The sequence below is a fragment of the Megalops cyprinoides genome, chromosome 24 (assembly GCF_013368585.1).
Source record: "Megalops cyprinoides isolate fMegCyp1 chromosome 24, fMegCyp1.pri, whole genome shotgun sequence".
Classification (NCBI taxonomy): domain Eukaryota; kingdom Metazoa; phylum Chordata; class Actinopteri; order Elopiformes; family Megalopidae; genus Megalops; species Megalops cyprinoides.
Genome location: NC_050606.1, coordinates 12,794,235 through 12,816,259, shown reverse-complemented (window position 1 = coordinate 12,816,259; position 22,025 = coordinate 12,794,235). Strand labels below are relative to the sequence as shown.

Below are 22,025 nucleotides of genomic sequence, written 5' to 3'. Positions count from 1 at the left end.
TCTGCTGGTGTGCTATTCACTAACACAGCAATACCTCTCTGGTTTCATTAGTATATATAATATGTTCTGGATAGGAGCAGGTGTCACCCCCCAAAAATAGTTGTTTCAAAAGAACACATTAGTGAGTCCTCCAAGGTCACAAACTAAAGGATCACAATTTTTTGAAGTATATATTATATTATTTTTTCATGAAGTGAACATTAGCTTTCATTTGGGTGCCAGACTGCTATCATAACAAGAATTAATAACTTATAAACTAAGATTTACAATGTAAAAATCATGTTTCTCTTGTATCTGCTCTTCACCATATATTGATTTATTTGGATTAACACACAAATCAGATTCCACATAATATCAGTTAAGCTTCAGTGAGCTGTTACCATTTTAAATGTGATTAGAGATCTGTAATCAACTAGCAAAAATGGAAAAGAAAGCTTCTTAGAATACATATATTTATAGTCATATTTCTCTTCACTTTTGTGAGTATGTAGTTGAAAGTCTATGCACCAAATGTCTAAATGTTTTAAGCACAACAGCCAGTTGACAACAGATTGGCAACATACTGTATATTCTCTGAAAATTACATGATGCCACTGTCAATAACAGGGACCCTAAAATGATGAGAAAGAGACTGTTCACGTGTCGTTCTGCTTTATTAAAATGTTTGTTCCACAATGTAAGAAGAAACATTGGTGTCGCACAGTGATTGTTTCAGGGCAACATGATGGGGAGTGATATAAAAACGGTGGCTGGAGTGGTGCTTTGCAGTATTTCCCAGCAGACTGCAAAAGGAGGATGCTCTCAGTGAAAATGAAGGGTAGCATTTAAAAAAATGAGGACAGCTTCCAGTCAATAGACGGTTGGATCCCTATGGAGTGGAGGCAAAAAAAAAGAAAAAAAAAAAACAAGTCAAATCATTTTAGCTCAATATTTATTTCAAGGGGAGCTGCTGGGCCACACGCTGACAAGATGCAGTTCATGCAACTCACCTGTTTACCCTGCCATGATGTGTTTTACAAAAGCTGTGGAGAGAAACAGACAGAGAGCGAATCGGATTAAGCATGGCAGGTGTTGATAACCTACCACTTTCAACAGAACCGCGGGAAGCATAATTCACGAAGCCCTACGCTGAGCGCCAGCTTTCTCTAGTTCAATAGCAGCGGGCGCCTTTCCCGTGCCTCATTGTTACCTTCCACTCTATGATTACAGCATGATTTTAGCCTCTTGTCACTTTATTCTGTGACTTTTTTTTCGGCTCATTTACAAGTGATGTTGAAGTGATGCTGCTGAAACCGTGTCATGATGCAGAGCTTTGAAATGGTTGGACTTCTTAAAAGCAAACGCATTTAACATGTGTCATTTTCAAGAATGAGAAACAAATCCAAAAATACAAAGGTAGTAGCGTCATATTTATGAGATACGGGACGGCGTGAGGATAATGCCGACCTTCGTAGTTTATGCAGCCGTTGGCGTCCTCCTGCCCAGCCATGAGCTGCTCGACCTCATCTTCTTTCATCTTCTCACCTGTTCCGGAGACATCAAGCCACGCGTGAACTTAAACGTCTGTGAAGCCCTGAGCTTTGATCAGTCCACCCCATCTTGTATGCATCGCTTTCTCCGTTTAGCTCGCTGAGAGTTCAACCCTGGAGCGTGCACCTGGCGCCTGTCTACGGTCCCGGAGTCGTGCACATCGTCCCACAGCCCTACCTCCTGACAGGCGTTTAACATCAGAACTCAACATGGAAAAAACACAGCTAATCCACAATTCCTCACGCTTCAGGTGCTCTAAGGTTCACTGACTACAAATTTCTCTTGCATCAAAACATTGACTAATTAAGTCAATTGGTGCACTGCAAAGCAGCTCCATGTGTAAAGATTCCTGTCAAAGCAGAGCAATTAACCCTGTCTGTGTAAGTGTCAGCAGAGAACTGATTGGCGGTCGGTACCATCTGTAGCCGCTGGTGTGACAATCCGTGACCATCTGCGTCAGTGGCCACCGAATCCCTTTTAATCATTCTAATAGAGTGCATTATTTTCCAGCTTGCATGGAGCATGCGCGATCGACTTTGGTCTTACCCAGTGTGGCCAGAACGTGCCTCAGCTCGGCCCCCATGACTGTGCCGTTCCCCTCCTTGTCAAACACCCTCAGGCCCTCAACAAAGTCCTCAAATGTGCCGCGGTCCTTCGCCTTGCAGATGTGCTGGTGCATGGGCAGGAAAGTTTCGAAGTCGAGCATCTTGACTTGCATGTCTGTCAAAATGACGCAAATTTAAAACCATTATTATTTGCAATTCATAATTACCGAAATCTGATAATATGATGACAATGCGATATTGATACTAAGAACATGAAACGTATAGAAAAGAACTAAAAATGGACAGTGTGAAGACACAAACACATCCATTAGGGGAGAGGTTTTACTCAAGCGTGTTAACACTGACATTTTAACCTCCCATTTCTATCCAAGGCCAGCACTGAGCTAACGAGTCTGAAAACAAAACGAGCTGCCGCACGGACTCACCCTCAGCCTTTGGCTTGCCCAAGACGTGCATGACCTCGGCGTTGGTCGGGTTCTGACCGAGGGCCCGGATCAGGTCGCCGCACTGGGCGTACGTGATCTTCATCTCGTTGGTCGGTGTTCTGTCAAACAGCTGGAAAGCATCCTTGAAATCTGATGACAGACCGAGAATGGGTGTGTCACTTTCGCGTCCCTTGCTTTCAAAACAGCACCCGAGTCACCCTGAAAGGACGCTGCCAGGATGCTGCTTGAGGAATATCACCACTGGTAGAAGGCCGCCGGCACACGGAGAACAAGCGGACATTGCAAAAGGGGCAGGGGGCGGGAAGGTAGACATTGAGGGGGACATGCCAGCAGCATCTAATCATCAGACAGTTACTGCTTGCTCCCTTGAGCTTGTTTACTGACTATTTCACAATCATAGCCGGTACAATACAATCAACTAAAATCCCTGTTCTGCTCTCCTCAATACTAATGTAATTTTCTCATGACAGGAAATTGATGCAGTGTCACCTGCGGAATCTTATCAGTGACACAGCATGCCACTGTTCTATTATAGCAATGTTCGTTCCAGATACCCAGTGCTCTAAATTTCTTATGAGAAATTTGATGATCTTTTGCATCTAATGTACCTAAGTTACCTGTTTTTTGGAGGCTCCATCATGCATGCTTACAAATATGCACAGATTTCTTATGACAAAACATGATGGTCAAGGAAATGCCTCAATATTTCCCATCCAGCTGCAAACACCTTTCATATCAACTTTCAGCTTTCCAACACTACCATCTATGCTTCATCCCTTGCATTTGTGTTCGTATCTTAAAGTGGTTTTACTGAATTTTTATATTGTTTCATAAAACATCTACTAAGCAAAGGCGTCGGCTATGACTTATTCAGACTGCATGAATTATTAAGCCATCTCTGCACCAGCTGTCCCGTCAAGATGCCCTCAGTGCTCTCTTTCAACCACTCTCATGAAAAGGAAAGCAAAGTCTATAAATTTGAAAACCATAAAGGATGTCATGGGTGTTGAACGCTCCCTGCCACCAACTACAGTTCAGCAGCTGCCTGTCTATTTCTGCAAAAGAATATCACTTCTCCTCTAAGAATGAAACTATATTTAACGTCCATGACACTGACATGTGTATGTGGACAATGATCACCATGTGAAGGATTATTAATGTATCAATGCACACACGGGCCCAGGCAAGTTTGAACTATGCATCACGAGAATGTTCCGGCATGCTTTCTGAGAGTCATGGGTTTGAGGCTGCATGGAGATGAGCTTAAGGCTATTTATAAACACACCTTTGGTAGCTGTAAATGTCTGATATTACACAATGCACAATTGCAATGCAAGAATTGTTTCCAGTAAGAACACAGAAGGAATTTAGCACTCCCTTACTCCCAAGCAGAGTTTTTCACCTAGACTATTCTAGTGTCATAAAGGAGCTGTATAAGTGAATCCTATCATGTTAAATTTGTTAAATGAAAGTACTGCAGGTTCCATGAATGAGTTAATTTGAAGTACATGGAAATTTCAGTTGCCAATATTTATAGCCAGCTATTTAAATGTATAAACTCCCAATTTAAAAAATAAGTGAAATTTTCAAATTCAGATTTACCTTCAATCTGTTCAGCTGTGAATTCAATCTGCAAGATAAAAAAAAAGAAAGAAAGTGTTAATCATGGCTATAAAAGTGAATAGGTTACGAATAGTGCTTTGTTTGAACAGCACATTTATGGGATTCAGAGGGACTTTGAAGAGCTCTTACAAGGATCTAATTTGTGACAATGATACTACATGTAGTTTGGTTTTGCACAAAGGTTTGGATTCAGTCAAAACTGCCAAGTCGTTTAAAGGCAATGTGCTGTTAATTTGTCCTGGCTGCTGACCAATCAGATGCAATCTATGGTGTTAGTCACTCAAGAAACAATCGCCGTCATTGGCTACAAGCTCTGGTTTCCTGCACTGTAGTTCTCTACTGCTCAGAAATGGTATTTAATAAGATGAATCATTTTTGATGGATTATTTGTATTTGATTAAATGTTGCAACCCTTAAGATGACTTGCCGGCTTTGATTGGATCCTGTTTGCGAAATGTACAGTCAACTTTAAGTTTGGCAAACCACACCATGTGACCCCAAGTTTGTTATTTGAGTATCCTTTGTTATCTAAATATTATCTGTTTGACATAGCGGTCTTATCTCTGAAGGGTACCTCATTTTGACCACAGAAATTTTCACTTTCTTAGAGTTATCAGTTTGGGAAACAGTCAACCGTTTAGCAGGGTGAAGTCCCTCGTTGTATTTTGTACTGAGGTTCTGTTTTCCCTTCTCTGATTTTCTTTAAATTTAAATTAAATTCTAGTGTGCACCTTATCTCCAGCTGAGGCAAAGCCATATTGAGAAACAATTACACACACTAGAAGTGTCAGTGAACATTATCATGAACGGAAAAGTTGTGCATAAACGTATTTTAAATTTGTTTTTGAAATATATGAATCCTCTTACTCCAAGCCTTCCCTCTGAAGACACACAGAGAGAAATTATCTTCAGGGAAAACTTAAAATTGGATTTTGTGAACCATCAAAACCACCTTTGTGGCACTTGTCATTGTCATTTGGTGGTTGAAGCTCTGATAGAAAAATGTTCACATGAGCTACAAACAAACAATTTTCTTTTTTTAATTTCTAAAACTTGAAAGAACTGACTCATTTTCAGTGAAACTGCTAATTGCAGTAGACCAGAGTAGCACATAACCCCAACTTCTGAAATGGCATGTGCGCTGAAAAATATCATTAACTGTAACACACACGCCAAATTAAAACTTGAAATTAATGAGAAGTTTTCTGGAAAAGTCAACAGCTATTTAAACATCAACCCCAGGGAAAGTGTTTGGTTGCATGCACCAGGTTCCCATGAAATCAGGTGTGGCTAACTTGTGAAGTGATTTCTAACATTCAACCGGGAACGTTCCCTGTGCCCTAATCCCTGTACTTTGTTTCTCAGGTGCGACGGGAACAGCCAATCCGTTAAGAGGGTGTTCGGTATATAGTAATCAATGGGACGAGTGAACATCGCTAGACAAGGGCAGCTAGTTAAGCCGACTCCCTGCGTAGTGTGTGCCTGACCTTTCTGTGTGTGCTCCCCCCATGGTCTGTCGGGTGCTCTCCCAGCAGATGTCCAAGCAGTCTTGAAATTCTTTGAGCTCCAGTTGCACGCTGGTAATTGAAATCACCCCGGTCACCTCGTGGCTCCGCTATTGTCAAGGGGCCTTGTCAGAGGCGATTTATGGCTGACCTTCAGACGAGCGGCTGAGCGGGGTGTGCCATTAACCCTGTGCTTTTTATGCCCGTACTTAACACTAACTTTGGTTGTCTTATCGGTGCGTGTGTCGTTCAGGGTTACAAGCGCTGCTTGATTAAGTGGCTTTACTTGCAACACCGATGGAAGAGTTTACGAGCGGAGTGTCGCCATGGCACAGCTGAAGGATCAAGTTCAGTTTTAAAGGGAATTCCAGCAAAAAAGTAAATAAGCACGGGTTGTTCCTTACTTGAGGAACAGGTGGTGTTATTTCATTCATGAAACAATACTGACATTTAAGTCCAGAAATGAAGCACTTCAGTGGACCTCCTTGCATCTCTCTGAGACAGCTTGGCTCGTTGCAGGGGTAAAGCAAATTTTACCCTGCATTTTTAGCTGGAAATCTCCTTTAACTATCTGCACTAGCATTTTTAATATCAAACAAAATGGAAATGATTAGCATTGTCTAATCGTATTGTACTGAATGCAGAATCCTAACCTGTATTAATGTGTGTGCTGCTTTAGTAATTATATTCATAGTGTAGGTGTATACTAAAGTTTAATGTCCCCATAAGGTCTGAGCATTCATACCACCCACGTGAACAAGGTTATACCGAAGAAAAATTAATTCGAGACAAACTGCTATCACATCCAAAGAACATCTGTTCCAACTATTTATATAGGTCTTTCAGTGGGCTTTGAAACATTAATACAATATAAACATAAAACTTCTCATACAGACGCCGTGCATTTCAAATGGAAGTGGCTGAAAGCATATGGATGTGAATGGGTCTGTGGGCTTTAAGGTTTAAGCTTTGGAGTTTTCTGCAGGAGGCAATCCTTAGACTGGGTGGTCCACAGTATTTGACCATAATGAGAATCATATTATGTGGGTTTAGCCTCACGTTATTGTAATTTGTACGGATATCCTCTTTTCCAAGGAAGTTCCAGTCCGTGGAAAAGTCTGTGGACAAAAAAAAACTGCCAGAAGGTTCTTGATTATATTTGGTCTTCTCTTATGTGGACCCTTTTAAACATTAAGTATTGGGTATTTTTGTAGCTTCACCATAAAAAGAAAACTTGTGTAGTAAAATATCCATTTCGCCAAGACAAACGGTGGACATGTGCTGTATTGCTGAGTAGAGTTGACCAAACTGTTTTACTAAAGATGCTATTCTGGTCCTTCTTACAACAACATGGTGTTTTTTGGAAAAAAAAAGGAAAGTAAAAAATCGGGGTGCTATTATCTGAACTAATATATTTTAACAGAGTACCTAAAATAACTAAATTTGGTGCATAAATAAGAGGATATCAGCTAATACGACATGTCATGCTTTGTGTTTTAAATGTCAAAACACCACATGATGTTATTCTGTAATCCATCTTTATCTGCAGAGACACTTTTCTAAAATGTTTACCAGCAGAATGGCTCTTTATGTGGGCCACCAAGCGGGAGTCACATGGTATTTCTAATTACAGCATCAAGACGGTACGCTAAGACTATCAAGCGGTGAAGACCAAAGGCTGAGATCAGACTAAATTAGTCCCCAAGCCAAAATAGGTCACTTTTGTCCCTCGGTAATTCAATAAAAGAGACCATAACTGAGGATAGATTTTTTTCCCCCAAGCAGCAGGTGTTAAGTTTTATCTGAGAAGCTCAAGGAAAGTTCAGGATCCTTGTCATGTCATGCCACTCTCTGTATGTGTGAGATGATAATCTCTGTACCTGCACCTCTGTTAAAAGCAACATAAAAACAACAAGTGTCTGAAGATCTGTGTTATTTCTGATGATACAAAAAGCACTTAAAGATACAAGGAGCATCTTGCTTACTGAGAGTGAGATAAGGTATCACCAGATAAATGCTTCTATAGGACCTGTGTCAGTGGTAACAAAAGAAAGCGCGGGTGGAGACTCAGAAGTCGTTCGGTACCTGTATGGCTTTGGGGTCAAATTCAGGCTCCTTGGGGGGCTCGGGCGATGGAGGCTTGGGAGGAGGAGCTGGTTTGGGCTCTTCCTTCTTCTTGGGTGCCATGGAGACCTGCGGGGGACGCTGCTTGCCAGAAAGGGGAAGTGACACTTGAGAGGCTCAAGCAGACTGGGTCGGGGTCTTTGGCAGCGGCAGGCCCTTTATTCAGTGTCCCCAGTTGTCCTTCACACCCCCCTGTGTCCCAGGACGGCATTCACAATAGGGAGGCGGCTAAAAAAGGGCATTGGTTTGTGCTGCTATTTAAGACGACCGTTCACAGACGAGCTCCGAATGCTCCTCGACAGGACGGCAGGGAGGCTAATTTGGGTGAGAATCCCAAACTTGGACCGTCCCCGCACTTGAGCCTAGAGAACACCTTTTCTGCAGGCTGATGTTATCATGATCCAACATCAGGCACTGCCAGAAACCACGAAACCCTTAAGAGGAGAAATCCCACAGAACACAATGCAGATACCCCACCACAAACAGCAAAACTATTACAAAGGTGACCATGGTGACCACATGCCAGAAAATTACAAATGACAGCAATAAAAGTAAAAAAGGACTAAAATAATCAAATTGGACAGCATTGAGAATGTAAGAAAAAGTACAGTACATTTCAGATGTTATTGCACCATGATGCAGACTTGTTGGAATCCAGCTAAATCGGGCCAACTGAACTAATGTGCTGTTAGACAGGTGGGTTCATAATGTTAAGCAGTGTCTTATATTCTGTAATAAAATACCTCCGACTGGATGGTTGAGCTTTATTGCAGACAAGCAGTGAGTCCCTTGACAGTGACAGTGGCTAAGGCAGATATGTATAATTTTCCTACATTCAAGTCCTCTGCAAAATCACATTTTGATTGGACCATTGACATGGAGGCTTACTGGCTAAATCTCGCAGAATACCATGCCCGAGTGGTAAAACATATAATCCACCCCTTAAGTGGTTTACCTTCTGTGGCAGTTTCTAGGAACAGCCTGTTCCAGGTTGGAAGCCAAATGTACAGAACCGTACGTTTTTTTTCCCCCTCTACAGCCTACATGTTGCAGTTCAGTGTGTGTGAGTGTTTTCTTTTTTTTTTCTTTTTCTAGAACTAACCATTGATTTGCATTCCTGTGCTAAAAAGAGGGATCGGGGTTTGGCTTATGAGAGGCACTGATGCCACACTGAGTCCCAAAGGAATGTGAGCATTGTAGCTCGCCTGTATTCATTTACAATTTGGAATTTCACAGTTCTTTTGCTAGGCTTTTATTGTGCCCTGTAATCACAAATGATGATGAGGACGGTGCACATGATTTATGTAATGCTCGAACAGCCAATAAATGTTTTTGAAAAATACTGTGCAAAAATAATGTGCAGGCTGTTTTGAGTCTCAAAAGACGGTGATCTGGGGCATTGATGCGAGATGGCAAGGCCTTGATTATGTAAATGCAGCAAATGGAATTTGTGGAACCAGCAAAGTATCCAACAAGCCTGCCACCAGCTCCCCACACACAAACACACACGCTTCAACCCACCCCCAGACATATAGTAGTGCTTTTTATGAGAAATTTCAGTCAATTTCAATCAATTTTCTTTATTAAAGTACATTGCACGCAGACATAAATGGAATTTGGGATATCTTTTTTAATGGCTCTCTTAATAATAAAACAATGATAGTAAAATATAATTATAAAATATAATGATAATTTTATTGAAGACCATTTCAAATACACAACATATGGGATATGTATATGCAGTGCTTCAGGGTGCTTCATTTAAGACAATCAGAGCCAACAATATTGATGGGGTCCATTGCTCCACAGAACATTTTTCTGTCCTCTATTAGTATCTAACAATGCTTGCACCTGACAAGGTGCAGATATGATAAGTACACTGATTTGGGACTGTGATGCACTCTCCTGGAAATGCCATGCTCAGATTATCATGTGTATCAGATGCACACTCTCAGAAATACTCACTGATCCAGGATGTCCTGGGTTGAACCTCTTTGTATGTAATAGATTTGTAAGACACAAAGTAGGCACCCAGAGCACAGTGTCTACCCACCCTTGACCCTAGCATTCTTGCTGTCAGCATGAACAGGTCCCTATGCACTTTCGACAGTCCTGGTATTTTAGTGGGAACACGTCTGCCTCCCCAAGGTCTCCATCAATGTAAGGAGTGCTTGTAGCGATGACATGACGAAGGTGAATGTGGATTCTGTAAATCAAATGGGAGCTAACATGTACACACCCTCTATTACAGTCAATTTGTAAGTATATATATATATATATATATATAGTGTCTTTAAAATCATTACCATCTACTTAGTGAAGTATTATACAAAAATAGCAATGAATGCTGTGGAGAAACAGTGTTTGTATTGTTCAGAATATTGGAAAATTTGTAGAACTGAGGTCCATTTAAAGCCTTATTTTCTTGTATTTGTTTCACATACACTACTGTGCTAGCATGTTATATCCAATATAAGAGTACAGAAAAGCAGCAGTTCTTTCTGAACAGCATTAATTATACTCCATGAGTTGACACCTTGCTCTCTGCTTGATATCTGGCTGACAGCAGCTGAAAATATATAGGACGTACACCCAAGTAGGATGGAGGTCATATAGTTGCAGCTGGTAGAACCTTCAAGCTTTAAGAACAAGAAGAACGAAATCTAATTCACATAATAGTTTTCATATACAGGGATCTGAAAGTGCTTTGTGGGGAAAAAAGCAAAAAAAAAAAAAAACTACTAACATGATATTTAGGAGCAAAGCAGAACGCAATCAAAATGCAATCAAAGCAAATGATAGAGGGCAGCCATAGAGTTAAAGACAAAATGAAGTGAGGAGGTGTGAAGCAAAATAAACTAAACGCAGGAGATTTAACAACATGAGCTGATAAAAGCTACATGAAAGCAGAGATGAGAAGGTGGGTTGTGAGTCTGGCCTTAAAAGTTGCAAGTTGACTAAGAGCTCATTGCATAGCAAAGAGCAAGAAGCCTGACCCCCAAAGTTTCCACCAAAATGAATGTAGAATGGATGAAGGAGCAGGAACCCTGGATAAAAAAAATGGAATTCAAAGACTCCAAAGCCTGCAAAGTCGTCACACTCCATCACCCTTGAGAACTGAAGAAATCTCATGAGGAAGCTCCCTTGAGTGAAAAGATGCATCGGATACCGGTCAGCCCAGAGCACAGGCCTTTGCACTCTCCAAGCATATGACTCAAGGAATCACAGATGCACTGAAAAAAGTAACTTGAAAAAAAGTCACTGCACAGCGTGAGTAAAACTGCATTTGTTCTTAGAAGGTCAGTTTTGTTATGAATCTACATATACTCTCGAATAATGCAATTCCCAGTAATGAGGAGACCCCTCTAAGAAGCGCAAAGAGTTTAATCTAAACAGACTGTGGTAGATTGTTTTAGTTTAAGGACAGAGGATTAATCTCAAGTCTGAGTCTTGAGAAAATTTCTATTTGAGATAAACCTAAATAAATTTAAAAAAAAAAAACCTCCAAGAGAAAATGAAAACAACTTGACTATGCTGAGTCTTGAAATGTTTTAAATATAGGAAAAAAACATTTATACTCTCTGCCAGAGATGGAATTTTTTTTGGAAAAATCCCTGTGCTAAAGTTATCTCCAAATGCTTGCAGAGACTGTCATTGCACAGACTGTCATTTATACTTTTCAGTTTTTTATGACCAAAAAAAAAAAAAAAAAAAAAAAAAAATCGGTATCAGTGTATCAGTGAGCACAGATCAAATGAGCAAACTTGCGAGCCAGTTTACAGTTATTTTTATTTTTTTTGTGCAATTTTCCTAATTTAAAATCCTGCCATTTTTAGGTTATATTTGAGCCAACAAAATGTAGCATGGCTTGTGTGGTAAGTTTTAATTCCTCTTGACAAAGCACTGCTTACATCTTGACTGACAGCTTGTTTGGACTGATCTGGAGAGATGTTAGATTGCAAGCTTTCATAAATGTTAAATTGACAGACTTTAATGGCAGGATCATAAGGATGTTAAACATTACAACATTAAAGCCAGGCTTTGGATATCACTGTGTGAAACTGTGCTGACTGATACTAATTCGAGGTATAATTGGATTCATTTGAGCTGGGAGGCACATTGGATCGAGATTATCCTGAACAGGTGGTAATGGCTGAATGACAGGAAAATGGGAGCTAATGGCAGCAAAATGGCTAGTAGCGGTGGCTTTCCTTTCAACCTCTGCACAGCACACAAAACAGCAATTCAAGAAAGGTTTATAAGAGAAGAAAGGAACTGGAGTGCCGCTTTTGGGGTGTCGAGTAAAAAAAGGTGGCTGCTTAGAAGGAGCTTTTGGAAGGAGGGGACAGTATGTAGTATGCTGTGATGGTCAGAAATTTGGGTCCTGTAACTAGATGGTTTAAGGTTCAAGTTCAGTGTCAGTGACTGCTGCTGTACCCTTGAGCAAGGTATGGAACCACACCTGAGTTGTTTAACTGATTTTCTTGCTGATTAAATAGATAATATGTCCAGAGAAACCTATTTAAATCACTCAGGATAAGGGTAAGACTGTCTCCCTAGCAAATAAAAATGTGATGATTTTTTATTTAAAAAAAACGACTAATCGACATCTTCCAGGGCAGGTTTTTTTCTGCCAGGATCCTCCTGAATATTTACAATTCCGTAAATAAACGCGGTGCTTTCTGAGGGTGGCAACATTTCCCGCCTCTGCTTGCTCAGTAAACACACTTTTGACATTCCCTTCAAACACACAGGCTCCTCTTAAGAACTGTTCAGAGACTCAGTCAGGAAAAAAAAAAAAAAAAAAACGGTTTGTCTGTCAGTGAGCGAATGGCTCCAGCCTTCTGTGCCACAAATGCCTCTCCAAAGACTATATCAGGTGATGGCCACTGACAGGCCATTGGCGTCACAAGCACCAAAATGGGAGGCTCGTAAGACACGCCAGACCTGTTCAGTTAACTATTTTGGTTGCAGCCCGTTGTGAACTTGGTATGTACCGTGGAAGGAGGCCAGCTGATTTATAGGACCAATTGTTTTGCCGTGACCTTCACAGACACCCCGTTTGAAATCAATTACAACGGCTGCAGACCAGTTGAAAAAAAAAAAAAATACAACACATGTAATTTAATCACACCAATGACATGCAGTGAATGTACAAAGCAGCACGACTGTCAATGTAATTCCCATTGGAGCCATGTGGTTGAACTTTTTGTAAGCAGCAAGGCAGCAGCAGAGCATGTCTGTACGTGCTCATCCACCAGGAAACTTCTGCAATAGCGCATTTGTTTTAAATTGATCTTAGAGCATTTGGTCGGCTGAGAGATATGACATTGACCCTGACCTTCAAAGGGACGGAGGCGCGGATGCTGCCAGGACGAGCAGTTTTGGCAGCGGAGGGAAATCTGCCCAACGACGTGACGGGCCGCAGACAGCTGCTGCACAGCTCTCGCGAGGTGAGGCCCGAAACAGGTGGAGGCGGCAGAGGAGGGGCGGTGGATGACACGTCCCGCGTTTGACCCCCATCTGAAACACATCTGACCCGCCCCCGTGGCCAGATGAGTTTCGCACGCACGCAATTGGACGATCTCTTGACCGGCGTGACGGACGTGATGACACGCAGAGGTTTCATGTCACAACTTTCACTGCCCTTCTAAAAATGATAATGGACACATCTGTCAGAAGGAATTATGGTACAGGGTCACTGTTGAAGAGTGGTGCTCAAGGAAGAACTTGATAGCCATGCATCCCTTTCTGACCCTTCAAAGACCTGAAATTTTACGTGTGAGCATCACTGCAATGTGGAGCCAGGTCTTGATTGCAGCAAGTAAGCTCTTCTACACAGACTGAGCAGGTCCTGCAAAATTTTTATTAGGAGGAGCTTTGGCAATGCTTGGTTCATCTAAGACAAAAAAAAAACATTGTTGAAAGAAGCTTTTATTCTAAGTATAAATATGGATGTTTTGAATAGCCAATGAAATCCCTCATTTCAGCATCATGTCATTTGAACAGCTTCACATTGCTCCAAAGTACACAGAGAGTGCACACACATTTCCACCGTTCAAGATTCTTTAAATATATAATTGAGCAAGCGTCCCACACAAACCCTCAGGAGATTGACCTTGGGAAAACAGAGCAAGGAAGCTCAAATTTTTTTTACAGTCTTCCACACTTACCACGACACTACCACCCATATGGACATGAGGGAGCTCCAAGCATTGATCTGCCAATCCTGCAGCATCTATGACAGTCTTGTCTATAAGACAGATTCCTGTAGTTCAAAGGCCCAACTATGATACATCACTGGCGGAATCCCCAGAACTGATTCATACAGCAGCTATTAGGAAGAATGCCGATTAACATTCTAGAGGTGAACACATTTATTGCAATAAGCATAATTTTAAAAAGAAATTTAGTCAATCAGACCTCCACCCCTGACCAGAGTCATTCAGCCTTAGCCAGCTGTAAAGGTATCTATCATTATACTCTGCTTTCATACAGCATGGTACATCTGATTTATTACAGCTATGTAATACTTAGAAAACATAGTCACTTTGTCTTTCTCCTCACTGCACTTCTAACATGTACAATACTAGATTAATCTATTCAACACTTATTCAAAGACTCTCTTGATGATATTTCACCAAGACTGCATATCATTATAATAATTTGTCAATCTATTCTAGTATCTGAAAATCCGATGATCTCAGAGGGAGGTGTGTTTCCAGGTCATCACTGAAAAAAAAAATCTTAAAATGAAAGCATCTTGTTGAGCACAGACTTTGACTTTGAGGATCCACTGAAAGCAGAACGTCCTTATTAAAGCACAAGCTTCTATAATGTGAAGGTGTGAACAGCAGAGAACATGAAGATAACAGACCCATCTGTATGGAAAGTACATTTTCTATATCAATGATATATTTTCTTTTAATGAAAGTTTTTCTAAAGAAGAGGGCAGCTGAGTAACTCTTATACATTATTTCAATTTGTATTCTCTCCTTGAAGTTGCAGGGTTACTTTTAACATTGGCATTGTTGCCTGAGGAAGCTCATAGCTGAATCACCATGCGTTCTGAAAATGCAGGTAAGGTGCATAAAGTTTGTTAAAAAATAAAGCTGTGTACTTGAATCATAAAGTTCTCAGCTTCTCTTTTTTGCATATATTTGCCTTTTTTAGCACCCTGTGCCTTATGACCATTAAAAATGTAGCAGTTATCTCAGTAGCAAATCATACTGTTCGCCTCAGCGCTTTAAAATTTAAACGATCAATTCCCTCAGTGTGTGCTTTTGAAATCAACTTGGACCAAACCTTTACTTATAAAGTGGCTTCTCTAACCACAGTATATTTGATAGTGTTATCTGAGAAATCCCTGCATTTAGGCAGTACTTAACTTCAATCTCTTAATTAGTTATTATCAATAGTTTTTTCATAAATCTCAGTTAAGTATTCATGTTGAGTGATATTTGAAGGATAAAGGCAATAGGTGTTTCAAAACACACTTGGTCTTGATCCAAACTGGCAAAACTGGGTTGTTCTCTTTTTTTAAGTGGGGCCAGCTGTAATCCTGTTTGTTAACTGCATAATAAACTGTTTTTATACAAGATATAGTGAACTGCTATTAAATTTTCTGATGATAATAACCAAATCTGATGGGCAAAAATGCAATCTAGTGTCCAAATATGGGCCGAGATTTATTTTGCCTCTACCTCTTTACTAGCAGCCCAGTACAGCTATTTAATTTGTTTACTTATAATTGTTTTCATTTAATGTTATTAAATAATTCCTTAACTTTTTAGAATCTATGATCAGTAACAACTCATATGTATGTATATCGAGATAATCAGTTAAGACCAGACATAGCCAGGTGTTCAGTTTGATCAGTCATAAAGTCCTTTGATGTCCAACATGAATGATATGCAAATCAAAAGCCAAAAAGGGGGCCAGCAAAGTTTTATGTACATTTATGTACATCCATCACTAAACAATATCTGTATTCTCATAAACGTGTTATAATAAGTTTTATGCATACGTCATAGTGTGCACACCTGAATGCAGTTCAGAGCAGGTTAAGGTTCACTGGAGTGTGAATTTAAACCCACTGTATGCATCAGACATCATGCTAAAGTGTTTTAATCACAGATGATTTCCCCTGGCACTACACATGCAGATTAAGAGATGTGCCAATTGAAGCTGAAAGTGTGATATTAAATGAAGAATGCCATTTAGTTAGTCCACACCAGGGAAACATTGTATTGGATGATTCAGTTTGTTGCACCAGTGTTTCTTTGTTAATAGTTAATAGTCTAACGCTGTACTCTGACCTTGTTTGACATAATCAGATATTTAATCATGGTGCATGACTGCAAATCACTCCATCATTATGTTGTAAGAGATGGTTTTAGATTTTAATTCTTTCACACCAGAGTAACTCTGAAATAATGTTTGAGATAAATATGAAAATGTAGGAAATAGTTAAAGAAATGTAGAGGGGGGACTGTTTGAAATGATGCTCACCTGTGAGGGAATGATAAATGGATATTTTCCTCAGCTGAGGATCCACAATTATGCTGAAGGATGAAATGCCACAATTAAATTATGCTATTTTTCTAGATAACAGTGTGGTTTCATTTGATTCTTAATCCTTAGATAATGTGGATAATCCTTTATTTTAGTTTCAGCACACCTCAGTTTAATCCAGTTGAAATGGCTCTTTTATACTGGTATTAAAAATATATTCTTACCTTTGTAACTGATTCAAACGTGCAGTGGCAATTCAAAAAGACACTGAAACTCTTGAGAAGCAACAGAGTTGTGCATTCCGAAGAGCCTTTTTATTTAGGAAAACATCTGCCGCACCCCGGCCACAAGGTAAACAGCTCTCCTCGCAGAGCCAGCGTGGGGATTTGAGCCCATTTGATGGAGCCACAACACAATTTACAGACAAATCGGCCAGCGAAACAAAAGTAGAGAGGAAAATAAACAATGCGATGATTTGCGTTTGATGACCATCTCTCCATCTCTGAAAAACGATGAGTGGAAAAAGGAAGTATTTTCAGAGGTTTTTCTCATGATGATAAACAACAATCAAATGAGAAACTGATTTGTTTAAAGTGAAACTTCACTCTGGCCTGTGCTCAATATGTGGGGCCCAAAGTCAGAATTTAGACTTGACTCAGATAAAGATGTGGTTTGCATCTTTCCTTCTGCAGATCTCAGAACAGTAATGCCTCCAGCATTCACCATTTCCATCCAGTCACAATTTCCATTTCTTCCTAGTACTTCCACAGTATTCTTTTGTGATAAAATAATTGTCATATCTTAATTCTACATAGAGAGTTAATTAACCCATTTATGACATGTTACATGCAACAATATTGTTTTCAAATGGCATTCTCAGATGGTGGCATATAAAAGTTTTGTACAGTAATGAAAATAAAGTGTGTACGCAAGTATGTGCATATTTTAATTATGCACTATTTTTAGCTGTTACTAACCTTAATGAGGTAACCGGTTTCACCAAAATCACGTGTTCAGTGGCTCAGATCTAAACTGAGAATAGAAAGTTGCCATATCACAAACCTGGCTGCCAGGAGGCAACCACACAAGTTTTTTTTTTTTCAGCTTAGTAAATAACTGCTGTAGAGGACATTGTTGTATATGTACATTAGAGAATATTTAATTTAAAAGAATGATTGCACAGTTGAAATTTTCACCTTTAATTAGTTATTCATTTTCCATATGGATTTGCTGCCTTCACCTTTTATTCCATGAACATTTTTTTTAATGAAACGGCTGCCATCTGTATAAATGCATATATTTATGTGGTTTTTATGGTAGCATAACATCTATTGTAGACTAATAAGCATAGTTACTTTTCAGGTACATTCTGCCCTCCATTTATTCTCACTGAGCCCCATTGCTGTAGCTATCTAGACAAATATGTTACATCTCATAGTTTTATTTCAATTCAGTCATATCTTTTTTTTTTATTATGTTCAGAGATCAGTTTAATGTTTGTATTGTAACCTGAATAACCTAAAAGTAGGTTATGTTATGACTTGTTGTATATGTATGTAGCAGGAAAAATCAATTCTATCAATCATATCTGGTGGGTGGAAAATCTTGTCCACAGTTTCAATAAAACCTCTACTAGACAGTAATAATATTGACTAGCAAGGGTTAACTGATATGATAGTGTTTCAGCAGCAATGAGGAGGATTCAGGTTTATCTATATGCAACAAGCAGTCAACATGCCTTACGCTGTAGGTGTGAGCAGGTAAAGCTGGTGCTGTATAATGTAAATATGGATTTTAGGCTGCCCCCTGGTGGTTATTGTAAGCTGGCAATATGTACATAACTAAATATGGCTATGTTGCATTGGCATGCTGGCATCTATAATGATTAACTGGTAAAGATCTGCCTTTACACCAGACACCAGGGGATAGACTATGAGTGAATCAACCGCACGTTAATTTTTAGGACTTGTGTTCAGAAACAAAATTGTGAACTTCAAGTGAAATCAAGTGATTTTTCTTTCTTTTGTAACAGAGACAGAGTATCTCTAAAAACGGCTGTTATTTAAAATACAGAGACACACACGCTGTCACATTTGTATGCAAAGGTGTGAAGCTTTTGTTTATTTTGTACCAACTGAAGTGGCAATAAGTTTGTCCTCAAACGAATATATAAATTTTCATTAATTCAGATTTCCCATTTCTTGTAGGCTGTCAATCAGAGTCTGAAAATTCCATGTGCTGTTACTGACTTAGATATGAGGAAAAAAAAGTAATTTTTTTATATGCCCTTGACCAAGAGTATGCCAAAATAACATGGATTGCAAAAGATGAAGTTGATTTGAATAATGTGTCACAATGTAAACAAACATGCATAACTGTCTGGCACGCTCGAAAATGAGAACAGCTTGTATGTATTTGTTGTGGCAAACTTGAAAAAAGGACCATTCTTTTTGTTTTCTCTCCCACACAAAAGGCGACATCAAGGCATGTTGAAATACACTGGAACAAAATGACTCACTGAATTGTTCATTTTGAGGTCAATCAACAGAAACATAAAATACTTCCCTCTTCCCAGCTCAATTCCATCAAGTTTCATTTGGAAGTTTTGTTGGAAAGCATTCAGAACTTGCAATCAGTTTTCTAACACTTTACAGAAGTGTTGTAATAAGAAGTGACTAAAAAAAAGCTATACATTCCAAAACAGGTAGGGAATTTGATATTGAACTATCTGTGTAAAATGTACATGGTATAACAGCAAATGTTAAGGTTAAATGTGGTATTTGAGCTTGAGCTGTGTTCCTTTTGTCAATCTATTCAGACTACTGCTTCGCCTTTTTCTATGTGTCGCTTAAATGTTTCCATCTGCGTTCTTTGCCTGACCAGCAATCGTGAGAGGAAAGTGAAAGGTACAAGATGAGCACATCTGTCAGCCTCTCTGTGTTCCTCTCTTGTTTTGCGTAGCATCCCCTTGTGTGGTCTGGTTCCACCCAGAGCTCCATTATAACTGTGTGAATTGTTTTCGTACAGAGTGTACTTCTGTTACAGATTAATATTAAAGACCGAACAGTAGAAGGATGAGGACACTCCTGGATATGTGGTGTTGCACAGCAGTGAATACCTCTTTAATTGTACTGCTAAAGATGAATAAACCCCAATGTAGGGGAGGGGACTGGGGACACTGCAGTTGTAGCTGAAGTGGTTAGAGGCTAATGAAATAGTAGTTTCTCTTTATTGGCATTGGGAACATCTGGCATGCAAGCACTAACAAACAACCTCAAGGATCTGGGGCCACACTGCAACTGGGCTGATTCTCTCAGATAAAATCTAAAATAGTTTAGAGACCTTTAATAAATAAAATGTATCTTTATATGCCATATGTACTGATGTTTCCTTGCTGTTCCATGTCTTAGTAGTTATCAACTGTCCTGGGATCAGCTGAATGATGAAGAGGAAAAAAAGGGGTTAAAACCTGGCAAATACATTTGAGAAATATCTGTGGGTCTGTGGGCATCTTTCATCCCTGCAGGAAATGTCAGACCAAATTTAAAAAGTGATGCAGGGAAATGACTTTGAGCGTTTGAGCGCTCAGAGGCAGACACAAGATCACAACACAGATTACTGTAAAAGCAGGGTACCCTGCTCTTGAACCGGAGGTGTTGACATATAGTTCAAACACAGTGTTCTGCTGATCCTGGATCAGTCTGATTTCCATGCATGATAAAGCAGAAGATGATTTTTTTTTTTTTTTTTGATGAATGGCTCCACACTCTTGCACTTATGTCCAGGAAATCTCTCAAAATTGTCATAATGATTTTAAAACAACCAGAAAAGATATTAAGCAACTACCTTTTGGCTGTGCTGTGAACATGATTAATACATACTGGAAGATTATTCTGTACACAGTCATTCATGGAGTTCTTCTGATATATGGATGTAAAAAGATCCAGCGCTGGTTCACAGAAATGCCACTGATGTACATTCTAGGACTAAGCCCTGTTCCTGGAAGCAGCTTAGGGAGAGGGGGCTTGTTCAAAGTAACATCACTGAACAGCAATATGTCAAGCATGTGGAAGTCCAGCATTACACTCAAAGGCAGCAAGTAGCATTCTTGCCATATTTAAGCAATGAGAGGCATTCGTGCGGAGGGGAACACAAGATGTTACGTCTGTCATAACTTTTTCCTGGAAGGCTCCTAGTGCACTGACCCAGTGATGCCACGAGGGCTACAAGCCACAAGATTTTTTTCCCCCAATTTGACTGTATCATCAAAGAGATCAACTGCTTGATTTTGACTGGTGTTCCCTTCTAACACCCATTAAAACCCACCATTCAGTGAAAAGGGGACTTCTGACCGGAAGGTGAGCAAGTAAAAAAAAACACTCTAGCATTTATCAGCTGCCTAGGTGAATGCCATAGGGTCAGATTGCTGCTCTGCTGCTTACCTTAAGGTGAGAATGGAAAATGTAGCATTTATTTCAGTCTGCAAAAGCTCTACAGCTACATGGCAAAGGAGCCTTTTCAAACAGTTCCCTCCAAACCATAATTATAGAATTTGCTAAACTGTTAATTTCACTTACTCCATGTGGACAGATTCACAAAGCATACATTTTTATTTGTGATGTTAAAAAATGTCACATGCTATGCTACAGTTAAAAAGTATTGAGGTTTGATTGGTTTTTACAAGTGAAATGTGATATGTATACTTGAATTTTTTGTTTGTTTTTGTGTTAAGAAATAACTTCACAGCAAGAATGAATATCTCCATTCTCATGTCTAAAAGCTTGTGTCAATATATGATGCTATTTTCAACAATAAAAACTGAAAAAGACAAAAATTTCTCCATACAGGTGGCTTCTTTTTGCATGAGCTTTCACCGCTGGTACTGTACTGCCCTCCAAGTGTCACATTGAATCTGTTGTCTAAACAAATCCGGTAACTAGCGGTGGCAAGTGACACAGGTCATAGCCAGCCACTTACGATGATGCCACAATGGGATGCGGCGCCCGTGCCAGGCCCACGAATCAGAGCGCTTTGAAGCCCTGTGAGGCTGACAGCTCGGCGAATTGCAGACAGATCTCCGCCAGCCTGTCACAGTCATCCTGCGTGGCAATCCTGTCATGTCCGGCGCCCGCGTCAGCGGGTGGATCAGATGTACGGGCATCTGATGCTGAAAAACTGAGATCTCAGTATCGGTGACATTTGGACAAAAAACAAGAGGCCTCATTCGCCTCCCCCGTCGTGGGGGAGGCTATTTTTCTGTTCCGCGCAGAGTGGTGTTTGTTTCTTTTCTTTCTCTCCCCCATGCCATGCGCAAACTAATTATCCGTCTGTGTTTAATGAGGCATGTCACAATGGCTGATAAAAAGGGTTCCTAGATAGCCATGTTGTGGATTAGCTGGACCAGCACAAGTGCATTGATTGCAGCTTCATCAGTGGGCGTATGGGCTGATGACGGCTTTTCTGGGAGATTGTCTGTCGGCGCCCTCACAGTGATTGGCCTCCACAGATTTAGCACAAATTGTGCTCACCCATGCAACAAGGGACCTAGGGATATTGACAGTAATCCTGTAGGATAGATGGGGTTTCTACCTGATGACTTTCTGCCAGTATAATTAATCTGGATTTCATACCAGAAGCTTTAAACCTGTAGTGGGTGAGGAGCTGGACTTGTAACCAAAAGGGTTGCGTGTTTTTTTCCCAGGTTGTGATACTGCTGT

General features: G+C 40.1%; 2 protein-coding genes across 2 annotated transcripts in view; one reads left to right on the top strand and one right to left on the bottom strand.

Moving 5' to 3' along the window:
* Positions 1 to 634: 634 nt before the first annotated feature.
* myl13 (myosin, light chain 13) lies at positions 635 to 8,012 on the bottom strand. Its single transcript, XM_036519083.1, has 7 exons — positions 7,756 to 8,012; positions 4,145 to 4,172; positions 2,522 to 2,671; positions 2,077 to 2,250; positions 1,447 to 1,524; positions 990 to 1,022; positions 635 to 868 (listed from the first exon to the last, which is right to left on the bottom strand). The coding sequence occupies exons 1-6, from the start codon at positions 7,855 to 7,857 to the stop codon at positions 994 to 996; spliced, it is 561 nt and encodes a 186-aa protein (XP_036374976.1). The 5' UTR covers positions 7,858 to 8,012; the 3' UTR covers positions 635 to 868; positions 990 to 993.
* A 13,285-nt stretch (positions 8,013 to 21,297) lies between these two features.
* pth1r (parathyroid hormone 1 receptor) overlaps positions 21,298 to 22,025 on the top strand; it is a 135,064-nt gene continuing 134,336 nt past the window's right edge. The window contains exon 1 of the mRNA XM_036519555.1: positions 21,298 to 21,459. Within this exon, the coding sequence (XP_036375448.1) occupies positions 21,298 to 21,459 (162 nt within the window). The remainder of the gene's footprint in view (positions 21,460 to 22,025) is intronic.

What these genes read in the sequence shown, in the direction of transcription:
- myl13 (XM_036519083.1), bottom strand. Translation starts at nt 7,857, where the DNA reads ATGGCACCCAAGAAGAAGGAAGAGCCCAAACCAGCTCCTCCTCCCAAG. An exon ending in TTGACCCCAAAGCCATACAG is followed by an intron (nt 4,173 to 7,755) that starts GTACCGAACGAC and finishes TTTATCTTGCAG; the next exon opens with ATTGAATTCACAGCTGAACA. An exon ending in GCACGTTCTGGCCACACTGG is followed by an intron (nt 1,525 to 2,076) that starts GTAAGACCAAAG and finishes TCTCCGGAACAG; the next exon opens with GTGAGAAGATGAAAGAAGAT.